Source organism: Eulemur rufifrons, chromosome 20 (assembly GCF_041146395.1).
Source record: "Eulemur rufifrons isolate Redbay chromosome 20, OSU_ERuf_1, whole genome shotgun sequence".
NCBI classification, from domain to species: domain Eukaryota; kingdom Metazoa; phylum Chordata; class Mammalia; order Primates; family Lemuridae; genus Eulemur; species Eulemur rufifrons.
In genome coordinates, this window is record NC_091002.1 from 6,480,933 (window position 1) to 6,506,755 (window position 25,823).

General features: G+C 46.6%; 1 protein-coding gene across 2 annotated transcripts in view; it reads right to left on the reverse strand.

The window, feature by feature from the left end:
- The window catches only part of ZFYVE28 (zinc finger FYVE-type containing 28), a 116,475-nt gene that overhangs the window by 16,343 nt on the left and 74,309 nt on the right, over positions 1-25,823 (reverse strand). For both annotated transcript variants that reach the window (XM_069496013.1, XM_069496014.1), the window contains one exon: positions 13,741-15,030. In XM_069496013.1, coding sequence (XP_069352114.1) covers positions 13,741-15,030 — 1,290 coding nt within the window. The remainder of the gene's footprint in view (positions 1-13,740; positions 15,031-25,823) is intronic.

Consider the following 25,823-nt stretch of genomic DNA (forward strand, 5'->3'; position numbering starts at 1 on the left):
GTGATACTGTCACAGGCGGTGGAGGGGCAGGGCAAGTGGTGCTTGAGTCCTAGTACTGAGAGGCCCTGGGCCTTGTAACTCAGGGCTGATGCCCAGCCTCCCCAGACGGGTGTGTGTGGCGGAGAGGCAGAGGCTGTGGGCCAAACCTCAGGGCCACAGGCTCCCTCCACCTGCTGTTGTCAAAGAGCTCAGCCCTCCGAGGGTCAGGCAGGAGGTGGGCATTGCACCAGCCCAGCCCCAGAGTGCAGCCCCGTCACCCCCAAGCAGGGTCAACACTGTGACAGCAAACCCCGGCCTCCTGGGGCCTTGTGTACCAGGCTCTGGGACGCTTGTGCACTCAGGGATCAGGATTTCCTGGAAGCATCTCTGGCCATCACTGCAGTGGCACAGCCAGGCACCAGAAGCCATGGTGCCTTCCTCACTCCAAGGACAAGCTACAGAACCCTGGGGGACTGACTAGGTTCCAAGATGGGGGAGGACCAATAGCAGACAGTGGACAGGCCTGGGGGAGCCCACTGCCCTAACAGACACTATCCCAGCCTGATAGCAGACAGACGGCACGGCCCCAGCAAGCCCCGAGAGACCCTGTGCAAGATCACTCTGGGGGGAAAGGCCACCCATGCCGGTCTCCTTGGAGCCCGGAGAGTGTGGGCCATGCTCTAGGAGGAGGTCCGGCAGCTCCCAGGCCTGCTGGCCCCCAGGAGGCAGCCTCCCCTTGGATAAAATTGGGGCTTCAGAGGATCAGATGCAATGTTGCCTGGTGACCGACAGGTTGCAGGTCCTGGAGGTCACTTTCCAAGTTGCCATGGTGAACTGTCTCTGGATCCCACAGCCCTCCAATGGGACCTGTTTCCACAAGGCACAGAGCCCACCTGCCCTGTCCAGCTCTGTCCACGCATGAGGCTACAACACTGCTTGCTGACAGTCCCAGGAGACATCTCCCAAAGCCAGGGACCTGGGGGTAGGGGTGCAGCAGAGCCACACCTGACCTGCTCTGGGCCCCAGAGCAGCTGCTGACACCATGGCTCACTGAGTCTTTCAAGAAGTCAGCTCTTCCAGACCGGCCTCACTCCTCTCCTGCTGCAGGCCTGGGGCCAGGCTAGGCATCGCCTTGGGGTGTTCACATGACCCCTTAATCTCCCCACTAAGGCCAGGCACAAATGCCTCCTCTCAGCCAAAGAGTCGGGGGAGAGGTGGAAGTGATGGTCTGATTCCTCTGGGCCTAGCCCCACCTGGCCAAGATGCTGGGCAGGGGGGACACAGCTGGGCCCAGGCCTGGACACAGCCCAGTTCTTGAAAAGATCTCACTATGGGGGCATGGGAACCTAATCTTATACTCTTACTTCTTTACTTCTTTTTTTTGGGAGGGAGACAGACATCATCATAGCTCACTGCAACCTCAAACAACTGGGCTCATGTGATTCTCCCATCTCAGCCTCCCAAGTGGCTAGAATTACAGGCGCATGCCACCATGCCTGGCTAATTTTTTGAATTTTTTGTAGAGATGGGGTCTTGCTATGTTGCCCAGGCTGGACTCAAATTCCTGGCTTCAAGGAATCCTCTTGCCTCAGCCTCCCAAAAGGCAGGATTACAGGAGTGGGTCACTGCACCCAGCCACTATTACTTTTTAATTACATATACAATACATATGTACTGTAAAAAAATTAGGAAATACAGATAAGCTAAAAGTATACACACAGATATGCATCCACATCATACCATGTGAGCAGAGGAGGCTTCCATCATCATTCTCATCTCGCACGTGCAGACCTTTTCTGGGCTTTTGTTGCTTTTTAAAACTCTCAACAGAAGCTTCCATGGCTGATGAATCTCAAAGCAGTGGGTGAAGTTGACTGAGGATGGCATTCTGGTCTCCCTCCTTGACTGTGGAGTCCCCCGATGCCCAAAGGAACAGGGAGTTGGGGGTGTGTGGCCATGGTTCACAGCGATACCCCCTCGGCACACCTGCTGTTGCTCCCTGAGAACTGTCCAGAGGGCTGGAGCTGCTCCAGGGATGCGGGGAGGGGACAGACAGCTGTACCTCAAGGGGCAGCACTGCAGGCCTGGGCTCTGCCCAGCCCCTTCTCTTGGAACCCCCAGCATGGCAGCCCCTCAAAGACCTACCCCTCCACACACACCTGACTGAGGATGTGGACCCTGCCTGAGGGGCCAACCGTGTCTGTGCCCTGGGAAACCGGGGCTAGTCTGTGTCCTGGGAAACCGGGGCTAGACTGTGACCAGGCCTGCCCTGGGTGGGGGCAGTGGGCTGGGGCAGGGGTTTGAGCAGGCTGGGCTGCAGGGTTGGGGGCAGATTCCTGGACTGGGACGTCTGCCACAATGGCCCCAGCTCCAGGACACCCTGAGACCTTGCTCCTTCCCACCCTCAGGGCCACCTCATTTTCACCAGCCCAGAGCCAGGGCTCCCCCAACCAAGGAATCAGGCACGTCCCAGTGCTCTGGGGATGCAGCATGGGGGGCAGGGAGGACGCCACACCAGAGAACATGAGATGCCCAGGGTGGACTTGGGAGGGTCCTGCAGGCAGCTGGAAATCTGGGGTCAGACGGGTAGGAAGGTGGCAGTGGGACGCAGCGAGGCCACACAGGCAGAGCTCCCACTTGCTTCATCAAAGGCAGCAAGTGAGACCGAACTGTGGCTGCTTGGTGTAGAAGGGACAGGGAGGGACAAAACAGCAGGGGGGAGACAATGGCTCAAAGGAGCAGGAGTGCGCGGGGCACATATGGAAGAGGCCACTGCAGGGATGAGGCCAGGAAGCCATTGTTGGGGGAGGGGCTAGGTGGGCAGGGCCAAGTCCCCAGGGCAGAGGACAGGAAGCCCTGGAGAGTCCCCCCTGGAAGACCCTCTGCAGAGACCAAGGATCACGAATCACAGCAGCACAGAAACTTGCCCGCCCTCTGAGCAAGAGATGGATACTCAAGCAGATAGCTAGTAAGTAAAGCGTCGATATTGTAGTTAAAACTCTTCCCACAAAGAAAACTCAAGGCCTAGATAGCTTCACTGGTAAAGTCTAACATTTAAGGCGGAAATAATGCGAATTCTACACAAACTCTTCCAGAAAGTTGAAGAGGTGGGAATGCTCCCCAACTCATTCTAGGATCCCGGCACTACTCTGATACCCAAACCGGAAAGGGGCATTACAAGACAAGAAACTACTGCCCAACATTCCTCACAAAATAGATGCAAAATTCTTAGCAAAAATGTAGAAGGTTCACCCAGGATGGCAAGGTTGGCTGAACATCTGAATATCAATGTGATTTATCACATAAACACACTAAAGCAGAAAAACCATATGGTTATCCCAAAAGATGCAGAAAAAGCACTTGAGAAAATCCAACATCTATTCTTGATTAAAAAAAACTTTCAGCAAACTGGGACTAGGAGAGAACTTCCTTTTTATTTGGGAAGATAAAAGGCATCTGTGAAAATCCTACAGCTCACATCACACTTAATGTTAGATACTGAAGGCTCGGGAATAAGGCAAAATTATCCTGTGTCATCACTCCTACTCAATACTGTTCCTGAGGTTCTGGCTGGTTAAAAAAACACAAGAAAAAGAAATAAGGGACATCCAGTTGAAAGGAAGTAAAAGTGCCTTTATTTTCAGACAACATGATTGTCTATGTAGGAAACCTGATGAAATCTTCAAAAAAAAACCCCACCATAATTAATGAAACAGGTTTAGCAAGGTTGCAGGATAGAATATCAATGCACAAAAATCAATTATATTTCTAAATGTTAGCAATGAATAATTGTAAACTGAAATTACAAAACAATGCCATTTACAATAGTATCAAAAAATATAAATACTTACGGACAAATCTAATAAAAGATATGTAAGACCTATATAATAAAAACCATAAAACTTTACTGAGAAAAATTAAAGACCTAAATATATAAAGAGATATACTGTGTCCATGAATCAGAAGACTCAATATTATTAAGATGTTAATTCTTCTCAAATTATACATAGATTCTACATAATCCCTAGCATTTTTTTTTTTTTTTTGAGACAGAGTCTCGCTCTATTGCTCGAGCTAGAGTGCCATGGTGTCAGCCTAGCTCACAGCAACCTCAAACTCCTGGGCTCAAGCAATCCTCCTGCCTCAGCCTCCCGAGTAGCTGGGACTACAGGCACGCGCCACCATGCCTGGCTAATTTTTTTTACATATACTTTTAGTTGTCCATATAATTTCTTTCTATTTTAGTAGAGACGGGGTCTCACTCTTGCTCAGGCTGGTCTCAAACTCCTGAGCTCAAACGATCCTCCCGCCTCGGCCTCCCAGAGTGCTGGGATTACAGGCGTGAGCCACCGCACCCGGCCCTTTTTTTTTTTTTTTTTGGCAAAAATTGGCAACCTGATTCTAAAATTCATATGGAAACACAAACGACACAGAATAGCCAAAACAATTTTGAAAAAGAAGAAAAAAGTTGGATACTTATACTACCTGACTTTAAGGCTTTTTATAAAGCTACCATATTCAAGAGAATGTGGCACTGCCGACAATCTAGGCCAATCCATCAATGGAACACAAGTTCAGAAATAAACCCACCCATACACGGTCAACTGAATTTTGATAAAGGCGAAAAGGCAATTCCATGGAGAAATGATAGCCTTTTCCAACAAATAACTCTGGAATAATTTGCTTTCTTTATATAAAACAAAACAAAACAAAACTTTGATCCATGCTTCACACCACATATAAAAATTAGCTCCAAACAGAATACTGTATAGATCTAAATGTAAAACCTAAAAGCATAAAACTTCTAGAAGAAAACATGGGAAAATCTTTGTGACTTTGGGTTATGAAAATAATTCTTAGATATGACACCAAAATCACAATCCAGAAAATAAAAATTAATAAACTGGACTTCATCAAAATTAAGAATTTTACTCTTCAAAAGATAGTGTTAGAATGAAAAGACAAGCTTTCTTCCACAGATTGGAAGAAAATTTGCAAATCACATATCTGATAAAGGGCTTTTATCCAGAATACATAAAGGACTCGCAAAACTCAATAAGGAAACAAACAACCCAAAAGATGTGAACAGATGCTTCACCAAAGAAGGCAAATAGCCCGTAAAGATGCTCAACATCACTGTTCCTTAGGGAAATGCAAATTAAAACCACAGTGAGATACCATGTCACGCCGATCAGAATGGCTAAAGTTAAAAAGGCTGACCACACCAAGTGCCGGGGGAGGATATGCAGGAACCGGAACTCAAATGCTGCCATTACTGTACACCAATATTTCAATAAAGCTGTTTACAGCGATTTTTAAAATAGCAGACGGCTTTACTTCCCTGTTTACCTGTTATTGCCTCTGACTCTGTTCCTGCCCACCCTTCTCCTCAAAGCTCTCTGGGTCCCCCCAGCCCCGCCCCCTACCTGGGGCCCTTTCCCTCCACTCAGGCCTCAGCACCGGCCACGCCTAGGGAGGCTCCCCGACTGCTCTCACTAAAAGAGCTGCCCCACCGCACCCTCCGCCCCACCAAAGATCTGAATTATTCCCTGGCACTGGCTGAAGGACTGGATGGGGTGCGAGGGAAAGAGGATAGCCAGGGGCTCCTGCAGTGTAGCTGGAGCTGCCAGCAGGTGGGGCTCTTGAGGACAATGGTGACTTGACACAGGGAAGGAGCAGGGTGGGGGATGGTTTGGGGTACAGTGAGGAGGCCAGAAGGAGAAGCCAGAGTCACCAGGGACCAGAGGGCTGGGGGACAGCTGAGGGGAGCTGCCGTGGCCACCCTGCGATCACCACCCACCCACAGAGAGTACAGCCAGGCCAGGGCAGGCCCCCTAACTCCATGCCAGCTCTAGAAGGGCGGCTCCCCTCGGGCATCACTGTGCTCGCTGAGGTTGCGTGGCTAGTGCCAGTGAGGGGCTCTGGTGGGAACCCAGCCCTGCCCTCTCACCCCAAGCCCATGCTCTGGTCTCGGCCCTGTCTCCCCTCTCCTGGCCCACGAAGCCTCGTCACTTATGGTTGATTGACTTGATGACAGCCATTCCGCCTAATCTGCTTTTTAAGAGTCTGATGAATTCCAAGCCTCCCCACCCCATTTTTAAACTGCTTAATCTTTCTTTCTTTCTTTCTTTCTTTTTTTTTTTTTTTTGAGACAGAGTCTCACTCTGTTGCCCAGGCTAGAGTGCCGTGACGTCAGCCTAGCTCACAGCAACCTCAGACTCCTGGGCTCAAGCAATCCTCCTGCCTCAGCCTCTCACGGATCTGGGACTACAGGCACATACCACCATGCCCAGCTAATTTTTTCTATTCTTAGTAGAGACAAGGTCTCGCTCTTGCTCAGGCTGGTCTTAAACCCCTTACCTCAAGCAATCCTCCCACCTCGGCCTCCCAGAGTGCTGGGATTACAGGCATGAGGCACCGTGCCTGGTCAAAACTGCTTAATCTTGTTTCTCCTTCCAGGGGTGTGGAGGGAGTGGGAGGCCTTGGTGCTCCTTGCAGGGCCTCGGGACACCTGCCACAGGGGCCGATGGCCACATCAGACCCCTGGGTGCCCAGGCCTGGCCCACCCCAGACAGCTCTGGTGGGAACAGCCAGGTGTGCTCGTCCCAGCGGGCAGGGGCAAGGCCTGAGGGGAAGCACCTGCTGCCCAGGTTCACACGGTCCCCACGGCGGGTCCCTGCCAAGCCCTGGCATCCCTGCCAGGCATCCTGTGCTCCCACCTGGAGGCTGCCATGCCCCCCAAGCCTCAGAAGAGCCCAGTCATGGGGCCAGGCTAGAAACGTCTGCATCTCGGTCACTGAGTACCCAGTCGGCCAGGCAGCATGCTGTCCTCTCTGGTCCCACGCTTGGACTCAAGTCCCCTTACCTTTGGAGGTCCAGCTCAGGACTCACCCCCGGGGTACCCCTGACTGCCCTGACAGCTGGTGCCAGGAGTGTGGCTACTGTTACTGTGGAAATGGACTACCGGGGCGGAGGACGGCAGCGGCCCTTGGGCGAGGCCCCACCAGGACAGGCTGGCCCAGGCATTGCGAAGCCGCCTGTGGTACATGAACAAGGCCTGGTGACAGTGACTCACCACTTGGAGGCTCCTTCACTACCGTGCCAGCCTCATCCTGCCCTCCTGGGGCTGGGCACCACGGACAGCTGAGGGCCACAAGGCCTTTCGTGGCGTGACCTGGAGGGACCAGGCGGGTCTCGAGCAGTTACCTCCACAGGGAAGAGGGTCAGCAGGGCCTGGGGGAGTTGGAGCCGCCTCTGAGTTGCACAGGCCCGAGCTCTTCTCTTCGGCCTCAGGGACCCGACACATGAGGATGGAGGACCTGTCTAGGACAACCCCAGGGCCACAGCGTGGAGGAGGGCGTGGCGCCCGCTGGGGAAGGAGCAGGGCGGGAAACAGCAAGGTGAAGGGAAAGCTGCAGCTGTAGGGCAGCCCCTCCCGCCTGTGGGCGCGACACAGAGCCCGCTGAACACTTGAAATCTCCCGAGCAGTCGTCCCGCTGCCGGGGGAGCTGAGGACAGTGGACAGGAGTCCAGGAAACAGAAATGTGGAGGCGAAGTCAAGACTGATAATAGCACACAAGACAAGGAGCGAGTAACGGTGGTGACAGTGGTGGTGACGATGGTGGTAACGGTGACAGTGGCGGTGAGGGGGGAGTGCTGAGGAAAAACAGTGAACTCTCCATGCACTGCAGCCTCTCTTTCCCTCCTCAAGCTGCCGTGTGAGCTGGGGACTATTGTTAGCCCATCCTACAGATGACAAAACGAGGTTTAGGTCGAGAAGCCAGTCCTCAGGGCGCCGCCTTGTGCCCCACATTGGCATAAGGAGCAGGACACTCCCCACAGTCACTCTAGCCCGGGAGGCGAGGAAACACCTGTTGCAGTGGTTCTCCGAGAGGAGATACCCCTCCCTGTCAGCTGCCGGCCACCACCATGCTCCGCTCCGTGAGGAGGGAGCACACAGAGCATGTGCCATGGGTTTAGGGTAGAGGTTCATCCCCTGTCCTGTGCCAAGGGCAGCCCTGTGAGATTGTCATTTTACCCAAAAGGACAGCCAGAGAGGCCTACCGAGCATATGACAGGGAGGGAGGGGAGTGCAGGTCACCAGCTGGACTCTCAAGTGTAGTCACAGAGGTGAATAACACAGTGCAGGCCTGGCCTTCCGGGGTGGGACAGTGAGACCTCCCCAAGCCGGAGCCCAGGGTAATTGCGCCTGTGTGTCTGGATGGCCGCCCCCACGGTCACACTCTGACGCTTACAGACGCCCTGAGAAGGTGAGGCGGCCGGGCCGCTGTGATGGCTCCGATGTGCAGCCTCATCTCTCACGAGGCATCAGACTGCGTTGCTGATGGGAAAACATTTCTAAAACCAACCCAGGCAACCAGGGAGCGGGGAGAGTCGTCCCTGGTCTTGGGGCACGGAGAAACGCACACATCACACGGGGTCAGCCAGAGGAAAGAGAAAGGCGGAACAAAACTGTCTCTAGAACTTCTATAAACTCTGGGACATCTGCAAATCAAAAGACATCAAAGTCCGAGGGCAAAGACACGTTGGAGAAAGCTGCCTGCGACAAATACACCAGCCAGAAGGAACGTTTTCAAGTCAGCAAGAAAAACACGAAAACCCCATTTAAAAACAGGCAAAGGACGTGAACAGTCCCTTCGCAGACGACACACAGGCACTGACAGGAAAAAGTGCCCACGTTACCGATCACCAGAGAAGAGCAAGCCGGGACAGCGAAGGGCCTGCGCCTTCCCGCCTTGCGGGCGGTGCTGTCAGCGTGGCCACACGTCTCTCTGTGAAGCAGCCGGGCAGTGAGTGGCAGAGCGTGCAGGACGTCCTGCCTCTGCTGCGGCAATGCTACCTCTACGGACCGAGTCTAAAGAGCTAATCCAAGAGGCAGAGAACCATACAGGAAACTGCTCACGCGGCTGGTTTAATAAAGGAAAAAACGTGGCAGTGGGAAATGTAGAATAAGTTAGCATTTGTCCTTGTGATAGAGTAATGGCCGACTAAACTCGTGTTTTCAAAGAACGTTGTGGAGAAATGATCATATATTAATAACCATATCCAGTGAACAAAAAAGAATAAAACTGCTCATAAGATTTGGGTGATTTTTATCTTCTCCTTTTATTCTTATGTTTTCCAAAGTTTCCACAATGAACAAGGACCACGTTCAGAATTAGAGGAAAGGGAGTCAAGGCTGTTGTTCACGGAAGGCCGGGGCTGGTGCACGCTCCGGTGCATCCTGGAAGAACATGGGCCGGCCGGAGTGGAGTTCCTGCCACCGGAAAGTAACCTATGGAGCCGCTTGGACAGTATGGAAGGTTCAGGATCAGTGAGATGAGGCTAGATGGGGGAAAATAAGCTTTTAAAAGACGTCCTCTTTTCTAAAGAAGGTTCACTGACCACTGAAAAGGTAGGAAAGCAGCCAGTAAAATGGAAAGAGCTAAAGAACACAGGTTCTGGAACATTCACAGCAGCAGGGTGGACGTATTAGCGTCTGCCAAGGACAATGTCTGGCCCCCCCAGCCTATGGTGGAATCGTCCGAGACCTGAGGAAATGCCCCAGAGAGGGGCTTTCGCTGGTTGAGACCCTCGCGCCAGGACGCCAGCAGGCCTGTGCTGATCTGCCCCTTGGCCTGTGTCAGTCCCCGTGGCAGGTGCCCAGGCAGCCCTGCCCTTCCACCTGCAGGCTGTCCCCTACCTGACCAGAAACACGCGTTCCAGGTGTCTCGGGGGAATCTGGCCTCACAGGCAGGCCCTTTGCCACAGCCCTGTAACTTGTTGCACACAGAGGCCTGACGGGCATGTAGGAGGGGAACCCACAGCACAGGGCCATGCCTGCGGGTCACCCTGAGCCCTCCAAGCCACACACAGGGGCCGCAGAGGCACCTGCCAGATGAGCATGTCCCATGGTCACATCAGGATGACAGCATGATGTCCAGGACACCAGCCTCTGAGCTAAGGCAAACACCAATCTCTTGATCTCAGTCTTCAGCGGCAGAATGGGGAGGATGAGACACCCATGCCTGCTCGTGAGACTGGCTGTCTCTTGCGAAGCCTTGCAAAAATGTCACTGAACAACAGCCAGATTTCCTGACATCACACCATTTGAATTTTGGTGAACTCTCTGCTTGTGTGAAGGTGGTCTTCTGTTTTAAGAACACCTAGTGCCTTATCACCTCTGTACCGGTGTGAGATGACACTCCAGGAGGACAGGCCACCTCTCTCTTGCTCCTAAGTGGGCCTCCATTGGCTGGTGCAGCCACCCAGGAACATGATTGAGACATGAATGAACAAGTGAATGAATGGTGCTCCTAGTGTATGTACTGCCCATGGATGGGACAGGTGTGACCTGCTGCCGCCAGGTTGACTTGGCTCCCAGCTACCTCCAGGCACAGTCCTGGGCCCCGGCGCCACTGTCAAGGTCCTAGACCAAACGCATGGCTGCCCCTATCACCTGGCCACCTGCCATGTGCTTTCTTTGTGGATCCTCTGCACCTTCTAGAAACAATTCTTCGGAAGATGGCATTGCCTTGTGAGGCCACCGTGCAAGGTCCCCTTTCCTCATTTCAGCTGAGCAGCAGTGTGTGTGCTGAGCTGGATGAGGCCAGAGCAGCTCAGCTGTGTGAAGAGCTGTGTCCACCGTGGGGCACAAGTATCTCATCAGGAGGGTAGGAGGAGCGGCCAGACGGGCTGGGTGTCCACTAGTTGTCACTTGGAGAAATAACAACAACAGCGCAGGCCAAAACCTGAAAACTCTCCCTATCCTGTCAAAGAATTGACAGTTTCCTATCAACTTTGGAGAAAAATGATTCACTTACTGATGAGCTGAGTCTGAGGCCTTGAAGAAGAAAGCCCTCCGGCAGCCTTTAGGAACAAAATGTGTTCTGTGTGACATGCTCACAAAGCTTGGGCAGCATCTCAAAAATGGCCTTATCAAAAATGGGAGAGGATGTTCCCACCAGGCTGCGCTTTGTAGCACCATCTGCTGCGCTTTGTAGCAGCAAAAGTCCAGAGACAACCTCAAGGCCAGCAACAGAGCCTGACTGAGTGCACGCTGGGCCCGCCACGCAGAGGCCCTACTTGGCCTTAGGGGACAAGAGGATGATCCCCAACAGCACCAGGGAAAGGCTGTGGGAGGGAGGTAAGGAAGGCAAGGGGGGCCCTTTACCAAACAGCAGGAGGGGGCAAAATACATGTGTGTATCTGAACATTTATCTATGTCTTTGCTTATATTTTTAAAAATTGAAGGATAAACTATTAAAAAATTATAAACTGTTCCCTTTAGGGGTGGGGGGAATAAGGCCTCTTTGGATAGACTTCTCTGGGTCTATCTTATTTTGTAGATTTGGCTGGGAACCAAGCAAGTATTTCACTCAATTATCAAATTGAATTACATGTGGCTGGCAATCTCTGTGCAATCTCTGTGCACCTGACGCTAAATGAAACAAATCAACCTGGCTGTGAGTAAAACTGGCGGCATCACCTCAGGCAAGCAATGATTTCAAGTGATGTTAAAGCAATCAGTTGACTGTATGTTCTAGTGGGATATGCCCTAAGGACAAGGAAAATCTGTTAAAACTGTTTAAAAAATCTTAGACAATAAGGAGTGTTAGTGAGGATGTGGAGAAACTGGAACACTTGTGCCCAGCTGGTGGGATGTACACTGCAGCTACTTTGAAAAACAGGTTGGTAGTTCCTCAAAAAGTTATAGAATTACCATATAATCCACCAGTTCCAATCCTAGGTATACACCCCAAAGAACTGAAAACATACGTCCACACAAACATGTGCACACAAATTTTCACAGCAGCATAATTCATAATACCCAAAAAGTGGAAATGACTCACACATCTATCACCTGGTGAACAGTCAAAGGTGGTCTGTTGATACCATGGGTTTTACTCAGCCTCAAAAAGGAATGAAGGCTAGGCGCGGTGGCTCACGTCTGTAATCCTAGCACTCTGGGAGGCCAAGGCGGGTGGATCGTTTGAGCTCAGGAGTTTGAGACCAGCCTGAGCAAGAGTGAGACCCCATCTCTACTAAAAAATAGAAAGAAATTATCTGGACAGCTAAAAATATACAGAAAAAATTAGCCAGGCATGGTGGCACATGCCTGTAGTCCCAGCTACTCGGGAGGCTGAGGCAGGAGGATTGCTTGAGCTCAGGAATTTGAGGTTGCTGTGAGCTAGGCTGACACCACGGCACTCTAGCCCGGGCAACAGAGCGAGACTCTGTCTCAAAAAAAATAAATAAATAACTAAATAAATAATAAATAAAATAAAAAGGAATGAAGACTGACTTATGCTCCAACACAGATGAACCTTAAAGACATTCTGCCCAGTGAAAGAAGCGGTGACGAAAGGTCACATAGTACAGATGTTCCTTGACCTATGATGAGTTATGTCCTGACAAACCCACCGTAACTTGAAAATATCCCAAGTCGGAAATGCATTTAATACACCTAAGCTTCCACATTCAAAGTACAGTTTCCACTGAATGTGTGTGGCTTTCACACCCTCATAGGGCCAAAAATCACAGTCGAACCTTCTGTACGTGATTCCATTCATACGCAATGTCCAGAAGAGGCAAATCCGTAGAGACAGAAAGTAGCTTAGGGTTGCCAGGGGCTGGGAGGGGCACGGGAGGGACCGCAGAAGCAGCGGCCGCTGACCCCAGGAGCTGGCACAGCCCAGGCTGCAGAGGCCGCAGAGCTCTGCACGGGCAGCTCAAAGGAAGAGCAGCCCTGAAAGCCACGGAGCACACTGGCCTGGGCACACTGCCCTGGACGACACAGCCGCATGCTGCCCTGGGGGCACCAAGGCTCAGGAGCAAGAAGCACCTGTCCTGCCCCCAGAACGCTCTCCCTTCCCGCGCTGTGCCCCTCCTACTCTGGCCTGTGCCTCTCCTCTGTGCCCAGCTCCCACGGCTCCTGGGGGCTTTTCCGGCCTCCAGCTGAGCCCCTCCCCTCCCTGTCCTCCCACCTGCTGCCTTGGTAGAGAGGCTGTGGACACGGCTGCAGCTGGGATAGGAGCCCCGAAAGCCAGGGTCCTGGTTACAGGCCCAGTCACCCTGACGATGTGGCCACGTGTGAACTAGCAGTGGCCAGGCCCAGCCCCTGCACTTCCCTCCCGTCTCCAATGCTGGGCAGTAATCTGCTTTGTTCAGGATAAATCCAGGGGAGTGGGGAGCAAGGAAAGAGGGAACAGCCTTGGGTCCAAGGGGATGTGCCTGCACCAGGTCCTGCAGACCCCCACCCCGCCACCTTCCCAGCCTCCTGCCTCCAAGGGGAGAAGAGAGCAGGGCGCAGGAGGAGCGCAGGCCGGAGGGAAGTGGGGGAAGGGGAAGACCCCTCGAGGGACAGAGGCCTGGGAATATGGCCTGGGAACTGGCCAAGGGTGGTCTCAGGATCCCAACCGGGGCTCACACCAGGGTCGGGATGGGCCATGGCTGTGAAAACGGGTGGACCAAAGGCTTGGCACTGTGCCCACTGCACGTGACAGGCGCCTGTACCACCAGAAACAGAAAGGTCGGGGCCACTGGGCTCACTTCTTGGCTGCCTAACTTCCAGCAGGGTGGGCTCCTCCACAGCCAACCCCCTGCCTGCCGCCCCGGCACAGACAACCACACTCAGGCTCAGACCCAGCACCTGCTGGTGGCCAGGAAGCCCCAGGAAGAAACATTTCAATACTTTTGAGAATCTGCCCGCACCGAATGCAGAAAGGACGAGTCCAGTCTCTCGGCCAAACCAGCTCTTACCTGGAGCCCAGCGGGTGCTGAGGCTCCTCCTGGGCCACAGGTGTCTTGCCCATCTGCTCGCTGGCCTCGGACCCCTGCTGCTGACTGGTCACCTCGGCCTCTCCCGATGACACAGTTGCTGTGTCCACCTGGGAACCTGAGGTGTGTGCCAGGCACTTGTTGGAAATGGGGGCTTTGGGCTCCCCGCTGGCGGAGGTGTCTTCTGCGGGCAGGGGGCCCTCGGGGACAGGCCGGTCCTCATCCTGTCTCTCAGGGCCCTTGTTGCCGGCCTTGGCTAAGCCAGTGGTGTAAGAGGCACTGATAATGCTTTCTGGGCTACACTTCTCCCGCAAATGCTCCACAGAGTCCTCCCTGCTGTCCCCGCAACTCCCGCAGCACACGCAAGAATGAAGGAGGCAGTTGGTGGCCGCAGTGCTGAGTTTGTGGGAGCTGTCCTCCGTGCCCTCGGTCGCAGGCCCTGACGGGGAAATGCTGAGGCCTGGGGTTTCCTGGGTGGCAACGACAGAGTCCGAGGAGGTGGGTGATTTGGGATTGAAGATAACCGTGGCCGAGAGCTTCATGCCCCCTGTCCGGTGGGCGATCATCTCGGCCGTCTCGGCGTCGTCCACACTCACCTCCCAGCCGTCCAGGTACAGCTGTGAGTCCAGGCAGCTGCAGGAGTTGGAGCCTGAAAGGCTGGTCACCCGCACGTTGTCATCCTCAGTGTTATTGTTGTTGCTCAAGTCCTGCTCCTTTTCCGTGGCAAGAACGCTGACCTCTGCTTCTCTGCTCTGGCCTCCATGCCCCCTCTCCTGGGGGTTGGCCCGGGCACTGCCTGCCCACTCAAATGGACCTTGAGGGGACTTGGGCCTGGCGGGGGCTTCCACTGCACCCTCCACGTCATCCATGAAGAACACCCGTTCCTCCTCGTCGCTGCCCACCTGCAGGTGTGCTCTGCCCGGAGAGGCCTCCCCATGGGGGCTGCCCTCTGCTCCAGGCCTATGTGCGGGGGACTGGCAGGCACTGGGCGGCGAGAGCAGAGAGGACATCTCGTCCCCAGCCCTGTGGACCATGCGGCTGAGCTGTTCCAACTCCTGGTCATCATACTGCATGGAGCAGGCCAGCTCTGCCTCCGAGTTTCTGGCCTTGGCTGAGAGTGGCTCCTCGGGGGGAAGGGGTGCAGGAAAGGCGGGGGCCAGGGCAGTGGGCACCTGTGTGTCCACCCGGATGGGGAACTCCACATCCTGGGAAATGCAGAGGTTCCGTTCCAGCGTGTGCAGCTCCTCCTCGGTCAGTGTCTGCAGCAAATCCCTGCAAGGGTCAAGACAAAAAACCAGAGTGAGAGTCCCAAAAGCCACACCAGCATCCTTGCCTTAAAGGGGACACAGCACCCTGGAGTCTGCACTAGCAGGAAAGCAACCAGGTGTTGAACAGTTGCGACTCAAATCACATGGCACTAGGATGTTTCTTCCACTACAAAATGAGACACAGGTCCTGTAGGTCGGGACAACGGTATTCAGGGTGGCTGACTGTGATTCTAGGACGGTTCCTTTCCAAAAATGAGATTCTGGAACCTGTGGCCGAAAACAAGGAAGTCCTGATTCTTAGGGATTTGTGTTAACTGCATTAATAAAAACTCTAAGAAGTGAAAAAAAATGTGGGTTTACATACAGACTTTAATCCTTTTCTTCAACAAATATGATTGAGCACCAGCTACATGCCAGGCAGTGGGCGCTGAGGACACACAGGAGGAAGACAGCCTGGTCCTTGCACTGGGGGCCTCCAACTGGGTGAGACAGATAACCAACAAGTATCTACATAAATAATGAATAATGACAAAGGAGGGCACAGCAGGACACCTGGCTTAGACTGAGCAGGCGTTTCCTAGAGGACGTGGCATTGAAGCTGAGACCCAAAGGTGCAGTTAATTTAGTGACAAGGACCAGGAGGAGCCTGGAGCAGGTCCTACTGCCCGACGGCATGTTGCTCTCTACTGGGAAGAGCTCAGGCCATGCCTGAGGTCTGAGTCATATATTAAACAGTATGGTGCAATCAGAGAACTCAGAGGAAAGTGCACTTCTGAGAACTGTCCAGCTTGCTGAATTTGTACCAACTGAATACGCCCCTGTGAAGAGCATCCAGAGTCCAGATCAAGAAATAAAACACTACCCAGCACCCCCAGCACCCTCACACACCCCCGTTCCCACCATCCCGGCACCAGGGGCAGAGGTGGTCTCTCCTGCTTTCATTCCCTGGAGAAATGGGAACTCGCAGGCTACATTTTTTGTAGAAGGCTTTGTTTGCTGATACTATATTTGTGTAGAATCGCCTGATAAAATACAGGACGTCCAGTTAAATTTCAATTTCAGATGAACAACAAATACGTACCTTTGAAGTGTACATATGAATAGTTTTTTAGTGTATGTCCCAAAGGGGGGCATTTGGACATACTTACAATAAAAAAAAGTATTCGTTGTTTATCTAAAATTCAAATTGAATTGGGCTTTCTGCTGTTGTTGTAATGCTCGGTCTGGCAACCCTATTTAATAAGATTCATCCATAATGATGCACATTGTCATAGATCATTCATTCTCATGGCTACACAGTCTTTCATTGTGTAAATAAATCATAGTATATTTATTCATTTATCTGTTCTACACCTGATGGGTTTTGGCTGCTGTGACCCACCACCTCTGGGCACCTCTCTTGAAGAACACCTGCGCATTTCTGCCGAGTGCACACGCAGGGGCAGAACCCACTGCTGTGCCTGCTCACAGCCTTGGCTGACAGCTCTGCTTGCCCCAGGTCCTCGTGACACCTGCTATTTTTAATTATATCCTTTCTGGTGGATGTGTAATGCTATCTTACTGTGGCTTTAAATTGCCTTAGCCTGATGACTGAAGAAGTGGAGCACCACTTTTTACCAGCCCTTAAATATCCTCTATGGGAAGTGCCTGGTCAAGTAGTTTGCCCGTTTTTAATTGGGTTGTCTGCCTTTTTCTTATTGATTGATAAGAGTTCTTTATATATTTTGGATTTGAGTTGTCTGTTGGATATATCTTTGCCAGATACATTCTCCAACACTGTGGCTTGCCTTTTCATTCTCTTACTGGTACTTTTGATGAACTAAAGTTTTTAATTTGAATAAAGTCCAATATATCATATTTTTTCTTTATAGTTAGTGCTTTTGTGTCCTGTTTAAGAAATCTTTGCTCCAATGTCACAAGTTCTCTTTGATTTTTTTCCCCTAAAAGCTTTATTATTTTACTTTTCACGTTTACATCTGTACTCTACATGGAATTGATTTTTGTATATGACTGTGGTAGGACTCAGACACTAATAGATATCTCATATGGATGTCTCAGCCCATTTTTTTGGGATGAAACCAACCATTTTCCATTGTTCTATAATGTCATAAATCAGGGAGCTAGCTGCACATGTGGTGGTCTGTTTCTAGACTTTCTACTCTATTCAACAGGTGAGAAGTCCATCCTTTGGCCAGGGGCAGTGGCTCACACCTGCAATCTTAGCACTCTGGGAGGCCAAGGTAGGAAGATCACTTGAGCTCAGGAGTTCAAGATCACCCTGAGCAAGAGTGAGACTCCATCTCTACTAAAAATAGAAAAATTAGCAGGGCATGGTGGTGCAAACTTGCAGTCTCAGCTCCTCGGGAGGCTGAGGCAGGAGGGTCACTTGACCCCAGGAGTTTGAGGTTGCAGTGAGCTATGATGATACCACTGCACTGTAGCCCCGGTGACAGAGTCCGATTCTGCCTCAAAAAAAAAAAAAAAAAAGAAAGAAAGAAAGAAACAAAGAAAAGAGTAGATAAATAATGTTCTGCTCCTTCTTCTTGGCTATTCCAGGCCCCTTGTATTTCCATGTTAATTTCAGAATTAGTTTGTCAATTTCTGCAAAAAAAAGAAAAAAGAAAAAAAAGAAAGAAAAAGAAAAGAAAGAAAAAAAAGGAAAGGAAAAAAAAGAATGAAAAAAAAGAAAAAGAAAAAAAGAAAAGAAGAAACAAACAAATCAGCCCTACTGGGATTTTGATTGAGATTACATTGAATTCATAGATTAATTTGAGAATAACTGATATCTTTACAATATTAGGTTTTCCACTCCCTGAATGGAATTGTTCTCTAATTAGGGCCTTTGAAATTCATGTCAATAACATTTCATAACTTTCAGTGGGGGTCACAGATATCTTTAATTTGATTTATGCTTAAGTATTTGATATTTATTAATACTATCATAGATGGTATTTGCTATGGTTTGGATGTGGTTTGTCCCCATCAAACTCATGTTGAAATTTCATTCCCAGTGTGGCAGTGTTGAGAGTGGTGCCTTTAAGAGGTGATTAGGTAATTAAGAGGGATTAAAGTCTTTCTCATGGGACTGGATTAGTTCTCTAGGGACTGGATTAGTTACTGCAAGAGTAGGTTGTTATGAAGCGAGGCTGCCTCTCGTGTTCGGTCTCATTGCGTGTGCTTGCATCCCTTTCCACTTTTCTTCCATGTTACAGCACAGCCCGAGGCCATCACCAGAAGCTGACCAGATGTAGCTGCCTGATCTTGGACCTCCCAGCCTCCAGAATCATGAGCCAAATAAACCTCCTTCCTTTATAAAAAAATTTTTTTTGAGACAGAGTCTCGATCTGTTGCCCGGACTAGAGTGCCATGGCATCTGCCTAGCTCACAGCAACCTGAAACTCCTGGGCTCAAGCGATCCTTCTGCCTCAGCCTCCCGAGTAGCTGGGACTACAGGCATGTGCCACCATGCCCGGCTGATTTTTTCTATATATTTTTAGTTGTCCAGATAATTTCTTTCTATATTTTTAGTAGAGACGGGGTCTCACTCTTGCTCAGGCTGGTCTCAAGCTCCTGAGCTCAAACGATCCACCCACCTTGGCCTCCCAGAGTGTTAGGATTACAGGCGTGAGCCACCATGCCCGGCCTATAAATTTTTATTTTCCTTTTATTCTCACCTTATTGCAGTTGGTAGGCCATGAATACAATGTTAAATGGAGGTGGTGGATAGTAGATACCCTCATCTTGTTCACAATCTCAGGGATATTTGTTGTATATACATACATATACACACAGACTATATCCGTATCTATATCTATCTATATATCTTTTGTCCGATTAAGAAAATTCCCTTCTATTCCTAGTTTGCTAAGAGATGTTTTCATCATAAAATAGGTGTTAAATTTTTTCAAATGCTTTTTCCATATCTTTGAAAATTATCATTTTCTTCCTCTTTGAAAAATTAATGTGAGAAAACTATAGTCCAATATCTCTGATGAACACAGATGCAAAAATCCTCAACAAAATACTAACAGACTGAATTCAACACCACATTAAAAAGATTATTCATCATAATCAAGTGGGATTCATCCCAGGGATGCAAGTGTGTTTCAACATACACAAATCAGTCAATGTGACATCATATCAACAGAACAAAGGACAAAAACCATATGATCATTTCAATTGATGCTGAGAAAGCATTTTATAAAATTCAACATCCCTTCACATAAAAACTCTCAAAAAACTGGGTATAGAACGAACTTACCTCAACATGATAAAAGCCATATAGAACAGACCCACGGCTAGTATCATACTCAATGGGGAAAAAACTAAAAGCCTTTCCTCTAAAATATGGAACAAGACAAGGATGCCCATGTTCACCACTATTATTCAACATAATATGGGAAGTTCTAGCTAGAGCAATCAGACAAGAAAAAGAAATAAAGAGCATATAAATTGGAAAAGAACAACTCAAATTATACTTGTTTGCAGATGATATGATCTTATATCTAAAGAAACCTAAAGACTCCAGAAAAAAACTGGTAAACAAATTCAGTAAAGTTGCAGGATATAAAATTAACATACAAAAATCTGTAGCATTTCTATATGCCAACAGTAAACAATCTGAAAAAGAAACCAAGAAAGTAATCTCATTTGTAATAGCTACAAAAAAAAAAAAAAAAAACCTAGGAATAAACTTAACCAAAGAAGTGAAAGGTCTCTATAATGGAAACTACAAAACATTGATGAAAGAATTTGAAGAGAACACACACAAAAAAATGGAAGGATATTTCATGCTCATTGATTGGAAGAATCAATATTATTAAAATGTCCATACTACCCAAAGCAGTCTACAGATTCAATGCAATCCACACAAAATACCAATGACATTCTTCACAGAAATAGAAAAAATAATCCTAAAATTGATATGGAACCATAAAGACTCAGAATAGCCAAAGCCATCCTGAGCAAAAAGAACAAAACTGGAGGAATCACATCACCTGACTTCAAATTATATTACAGAGCTGTAGTAATCAAAAACAGCATGGTACTGGCATAAAATCAGACATATAGATCAACATAACAGAATAGAGAACCTGGAAATAAATCCACACATCTATAGTGAGCTTATCTTCAACAAGGTTGCCAAGAACACACAGCGGAGAAAGGATAGTCTCTTCGATAAATGGTGCTGGGAAAACTGGATATCCATATACAGAAGAATGAAAGTAGACTCTATCTCTTGCAATATACAAAAATCAAATAAAAATGGATTAAAGACTTAAATCTAAGACCTGAAACTATGAAACTACTAAAAAAAAAAAAAACAAAAAAACACAATAGGGAAATGCTTCAGGACATTGGTATGGGCAAGGACTTCTTGAGTAAATACCCCCAAAACACAGGCAACCAAAGCAAAATGGGATCACACCAAGCTAAAGGCTTCTGCACAACAAAGGAAACAATCAACAAAGTGAAGAGACAACCCACAGAATGGGAGACAATACCTGCAAACTACCATTCTGACAAGGGATTAATAACTAGAATACATAAAGAGCTCCAACAATTCAATAGGAAAAAATCAAATAATCCAGTTACAAAATGGGCAAAGGATCTGAATAGACATTTCTCAAAGGAAGACATACAAATGGCCAACAGGTATATGAAAAATGATCAACATTATTATTCATCAGAGAAATGCAAATCAAAACTAAAATGAGATATCATATCACTCCAGTTAAAATGGCTTTTATCAAAAAGACAGACAATAATGAATGCTGGTGAGGATGTGGAGAAGGGGAACACTCATACACTGTTGATGGGAATGTAAATTAGTGCAACCACTATGAAGAACAGTATGGAGGTTCCTCCAAAAGCTAAAAATAGAACAACCATATGACCCCAAAATCCCACTGCTGGGTATTTATCCAAAGGAGGGGAATTCAGTATATCAAAAAGATATCTGCACTTTCATATTTATTGTAGCACTATTCACAGTAGCCAAGATAGGGAATCAACCTAAGGGTCCATCAATGGATGAATGGATAAAGAAATTGTGGTACCTATATACAATGGAATATTATATAGCCACAAAAAAAGAATGAAATCCTGCCTTTTGCAGTAACATGGATGGAACTGGAGAACATTATGTAAGTGAAATAAGTCGGCACAGAAAGACAAATCTCACATGATCTCACTCATATGTGAGAGCTAAATATTTTTAAAAATTGACCTCATGGAGACAAATAGAATAATGGTTACCAGAGGCTGGGAAAGGTAGCAGAGAGTGGGGGATAAAGTGGGGATGGTTAATGGGTGCAAAAATATATTTAAATAGTTAGATAGAATGAATAATATTTGATAGCACAACAAAGTGACTATAATCAACAATAAGTTAGGGCACACTTTAAATAATTAAAATAGTGGAACTGAAATGTTCCTAAGACAAAGAAATGATAAATGCCTGAAGTGACAGATACCTCAATTATCCTTATTTGATTAATTCACATTATATGCCTGTATCATATGTATCCTATAAATAAGTACAAACTATTATGTGCCCATAATTAAATTTTTTAAATAAATTGCAAAAAAAGAAAAAAAATTAATGTGGCAAACATTGATTTGGTTTTCAAATGTTAAACCAATCTTGCACACCTGGAATAAATTTCTCTTGGCCGTAATATATTATTCTATTTATATATGGTTGAATTTTATTTGTCACTGTCTTCCTAAGGGTATTTGCATCAATGTTCATGAGAGATTGTTTCTGTAGTTGTTGTTTCTTATAATATCCTCATTAGGTTTTAGTGCCAAAATTATACTCTCATTTTAAAAAAAGAGTTAGAAAATGTCTCATTTTCTATGCTTTGGAAGAGGTTGTATAAGATTAGTTTTATTTCTTCCTTAAATGTTTAGAAGAATACATAAGGAAAGTCATCTGTGCCTGATATTTTCTTTGTGGAAATGTTTTTAAATAAAGGTTTCAGGGCAGGCATGGTGGCTCACACCTGCAATTCCAGAATTTGAGGAGGCCAAATGAGGCCAGGAGTTTGTGACTAGCCTGGGCAACATAGTGAGATCTCATCTCTACAAAAAATTTTTTTTAAAAAATTAGCCAGGTGTGGTGGCACGCACCTGTAGTCCCAGCTACTTTGAAAACTGAGGCGGGAGGACTGCTTGAGCCAAGGAATTTGAGGCTGCAGTGAGCTATGATTGTGCCACTGCACTCAATCCTGGGTGACAGAGCAAGACCCTGTCTCTAAAAATATAATTAATTAATTAATAATGGTTTCAATTTCTTTATAGACCTTAGACCAAAAAATTTTTCCATTTATTCTGTCACTTTTGATTAATTGCTTTATTGAGAAATTTGTCCATTTCACTCAAATTGTCAAATTTATTGATATAAAGCTGTTTATAGTGTTCTCTTATTATCATTTTGATGTCTGTAAGGTCTGTAGTGATGCCCCCTTTCCATTCTTATTGATGATTTATGTTTTCTCTCTTTGCTCTTGACTAGTCTTGCTAGAATTTTGCAATTTTATTATTCTTTTAAAATAACCAACTTTGGAGTTTGCTCATTTTTTCTTTCTGTGCATTTGTTTTCTATTTCATTGATGTCTGTTCTTATTTTTATTATTTCTTTCCTCTTGCTTTTGTGAGGTATATAGACTTATCATTTTCTAGTTTCTTCAGATAAAACTTTATATAATTGAGTTTCATCCTTTCTTCTGTTCTAATTTATAGTATTTAGTACTATAAATTTCCCTCAAAGCACTGTTTAAGAGTTTCATCTTAAAATTTTTGACATATCTTCATTATAATACAGTTCAAAGTTCTTCTGTGACCAGTGAGTTATTAGAATTGTATTACTTAATTTTCATGTAATCGGTTTTTTTTTCCAATTTTTTTTTTGTTTTAATGTCTGGCCTAATTCCATTGTGCTCAGAGGATACACTCATATTAATTTCTATCTTTTGAGGTTCATCATGGCTTTTTCTATGGTCTAGCCATATGAAAAATTTTGATAAATGGTCCATAAATTGTCTTTTAAGAAGAACATGAATTCTGGCAAATGTTGGGTGCTGTTATACATATGTCAATTAGGTCAAGTTTATTAGTCTTATTATTGAGATTTCTTATGTCCTCAAGAAGTTTTTTTCTGCTAGTTCCATTAGCTATATAGAGGTAAATTAAAGTCTCCTGATGACTTTGGATTTGTCTATTTTACCTTATATTTCTGTTGTTTGCTTTACATAAGTTTTAAAGCTATGTTATTCAGCCAGTACATACAGATTTGGGATTATAACATCTTCCTATTGGATTGTTTCTTTATCAGTATGAAATATTTCTCTTTATCTCTAATACTGTCTCTTGCCTTAAAGTTTACTTTGTCTAGTACAGGTACAGCCACACCAATTGTATTTGATTCACGTTTGCATGGTTTTTGCCATCATTTACTTTTAACCTTGCTTATATCTTTATATCTGGAATATACCTCTTGTCAGCCAAATATAGTTGTTGTTTTAACCCAGCCTGGTAATCTTAGTTTTGTACCTGGAATATTTAGTCCATTTGCATTTAATGCAATTATGATATAGTTGGGTTGCATCTACCTTCTTATTTTTTTTCTATTTGGTCCATTTGTTTCATGTTCTTCTTGCCCTCCATCTTTAACTATTATTTTAGTTTTATCCTAATATTATTACAAGCATCCTTGATTTACCACAGTCTAATATATTTTATAAAATTCTTCTCCAATACCGCTAGAACATTACAAACTTTAAATTCCATTTACCCCCTTTCTGTCTTTTCTGATTCTTCTATCATGCATTTAGTGCTATGTATAAGTTAAATTCTACAAGACATTACAATTATTGTTTTGTACAGTTAGCATTCATTTACATTAATCCACATCATGTTCTTTAGTTTCTCTTGCATTTTCACATTTCCATCCAAGATTACTTTTTCTTTTCCATGAAGAACTCCAATTAGCTTTTCTTTATGTGCATGCTGCTGATAACAAATTCCTTCAGCTCTGTGTTTCAAAATAATTCATTGTAATAATTCATGAAGGTGAAATATCACCTTCATTTTTGAAGGATATTTTTGCTGGTTATAAAATTCTGGTTGGCAGCTATTTTCTTTCATCACTTTAAATATATATCATTTCATTGCCTGCTGGCTTCCATTGTTTTTGTTTGTTTGCTTTTTAAGAACACAGCTGTCTATCTTATACTCCTTTCAAAGTAGTATGTCCATTTTCTCTTGCTGCTTTTAAGATTTTTTCTTTGTTTTTGTCAATTTCACCATGGCACACCTAGGTTTTGTGTTTTATGTTTATCTTTCTTGTAGTTGTCTTGAGCCTGCTGAATCTGTGGGTAGAGATTTTTCATCTTTTGGAAATTTGGAATTGGCCATGACTTTTTTGAATATTGCTTTGCCCATTCTTTCTGTTCTCTCCTTCTGGGGCTCCAATTATGTAAGTTTGACCTTTTGAGTATGTTGCACATGCATCTTATGCTCTGTTCTGGTCTTTGTTGTTGTTGTTATTACTTGTTTGTTTTTCCCATTCTTTTTCTCTCTGTGCTTCAGTTTGGGTCTCTTCTATTGAGCTGTCCTTAAGTTCACTACTTCTGTGTTCTGCTTGGTCCAATCTGATATTAACCTATCTACTGTGTCCTTATTTTCAGATTGTGAAATTTCTTAGCTCTAGAATGCCCTTTGTTTCTTTTTTCATACATTCCAATTCTCTGTTTAAATTATTCATCCTTTTACCTGATTTGCCCCCTTCTATTTCCTTTAACATAATCACAATTGTGTTCAAGTCTTTGTGCCTAATATCTGGATCATCGGCAGTCTATATCAATTTTCTTACTCTTCTCTTAACTATCAATCATATTTTCTTGGCTCTTTACATTTTTAGCAATTTTTGATTATATGACAGACACTGGATATAAAAGAATCAAAGAGGTTACAGATGATGCTTCCCGCCCCCAGAGGATTTCCCCTTTCTTCTGTTAGGCAGATGATGTGAGGGTCCATTATCACATTCCCTTCAGAAATTGAGCAGGTTGGGGCTGGGCTGTAGCTTCAGTCTGGTTACTGCAGCTCTGAGACTGGGCTCAGCCTCCAGGTCCCCCTGCCCCATGTAGCTTCAAAATCTGACAAATGTCTCGTGGGGTGACTGGCAGTGTGCTTGAGGCATGTTTGTCTCCTAAGCACCCCAGAACTGCGGAAGCCTCTCCCTGCTGTTTAGGAGTGTTCTGCCTGGATTCCCTGCCTCCCCAAAACCCAGCAGGCATGCTGCTTAAATGCTCCAAGTTTCCGACGTGTTCCACCAGCCTCTTACCATTAGGTCCTCTTTCCCTCAGTAGAGAGTCTCTGCCTGGGAAGCCTGAGTCCTGAGCAAGCCTGGAATCATGGACTGCTCCCTGGGCAAAAACAGCTACAGAGACTGCCAGCTCACCTCCGAGAAGCTCTCCCCTCTCTGAAATTTTGGTTCATCCAATCCTCACTTCTGCAGTCTGGTTGCCTTTACACATAAGATTTTTCAAACTTATCCAGTTTTTTTCTCATTGCTGCGGCTGGAGAATTACCCTGCTGCGACCTGAGGCATCCTGTCTGTCTCAAAGCAGAAGTCTTGCCCACATTTTGTAAAAAGATGTGAAGTTGCCTGGTTATGTCTACCTATATTTAATAGCACTCATTTATTAAAATATCCACTCACAAAATTCATCATATTCTTCAATTATTTTACAACTGACTCCAAGTTCATTTTTTTCATTTTTTAGAGGC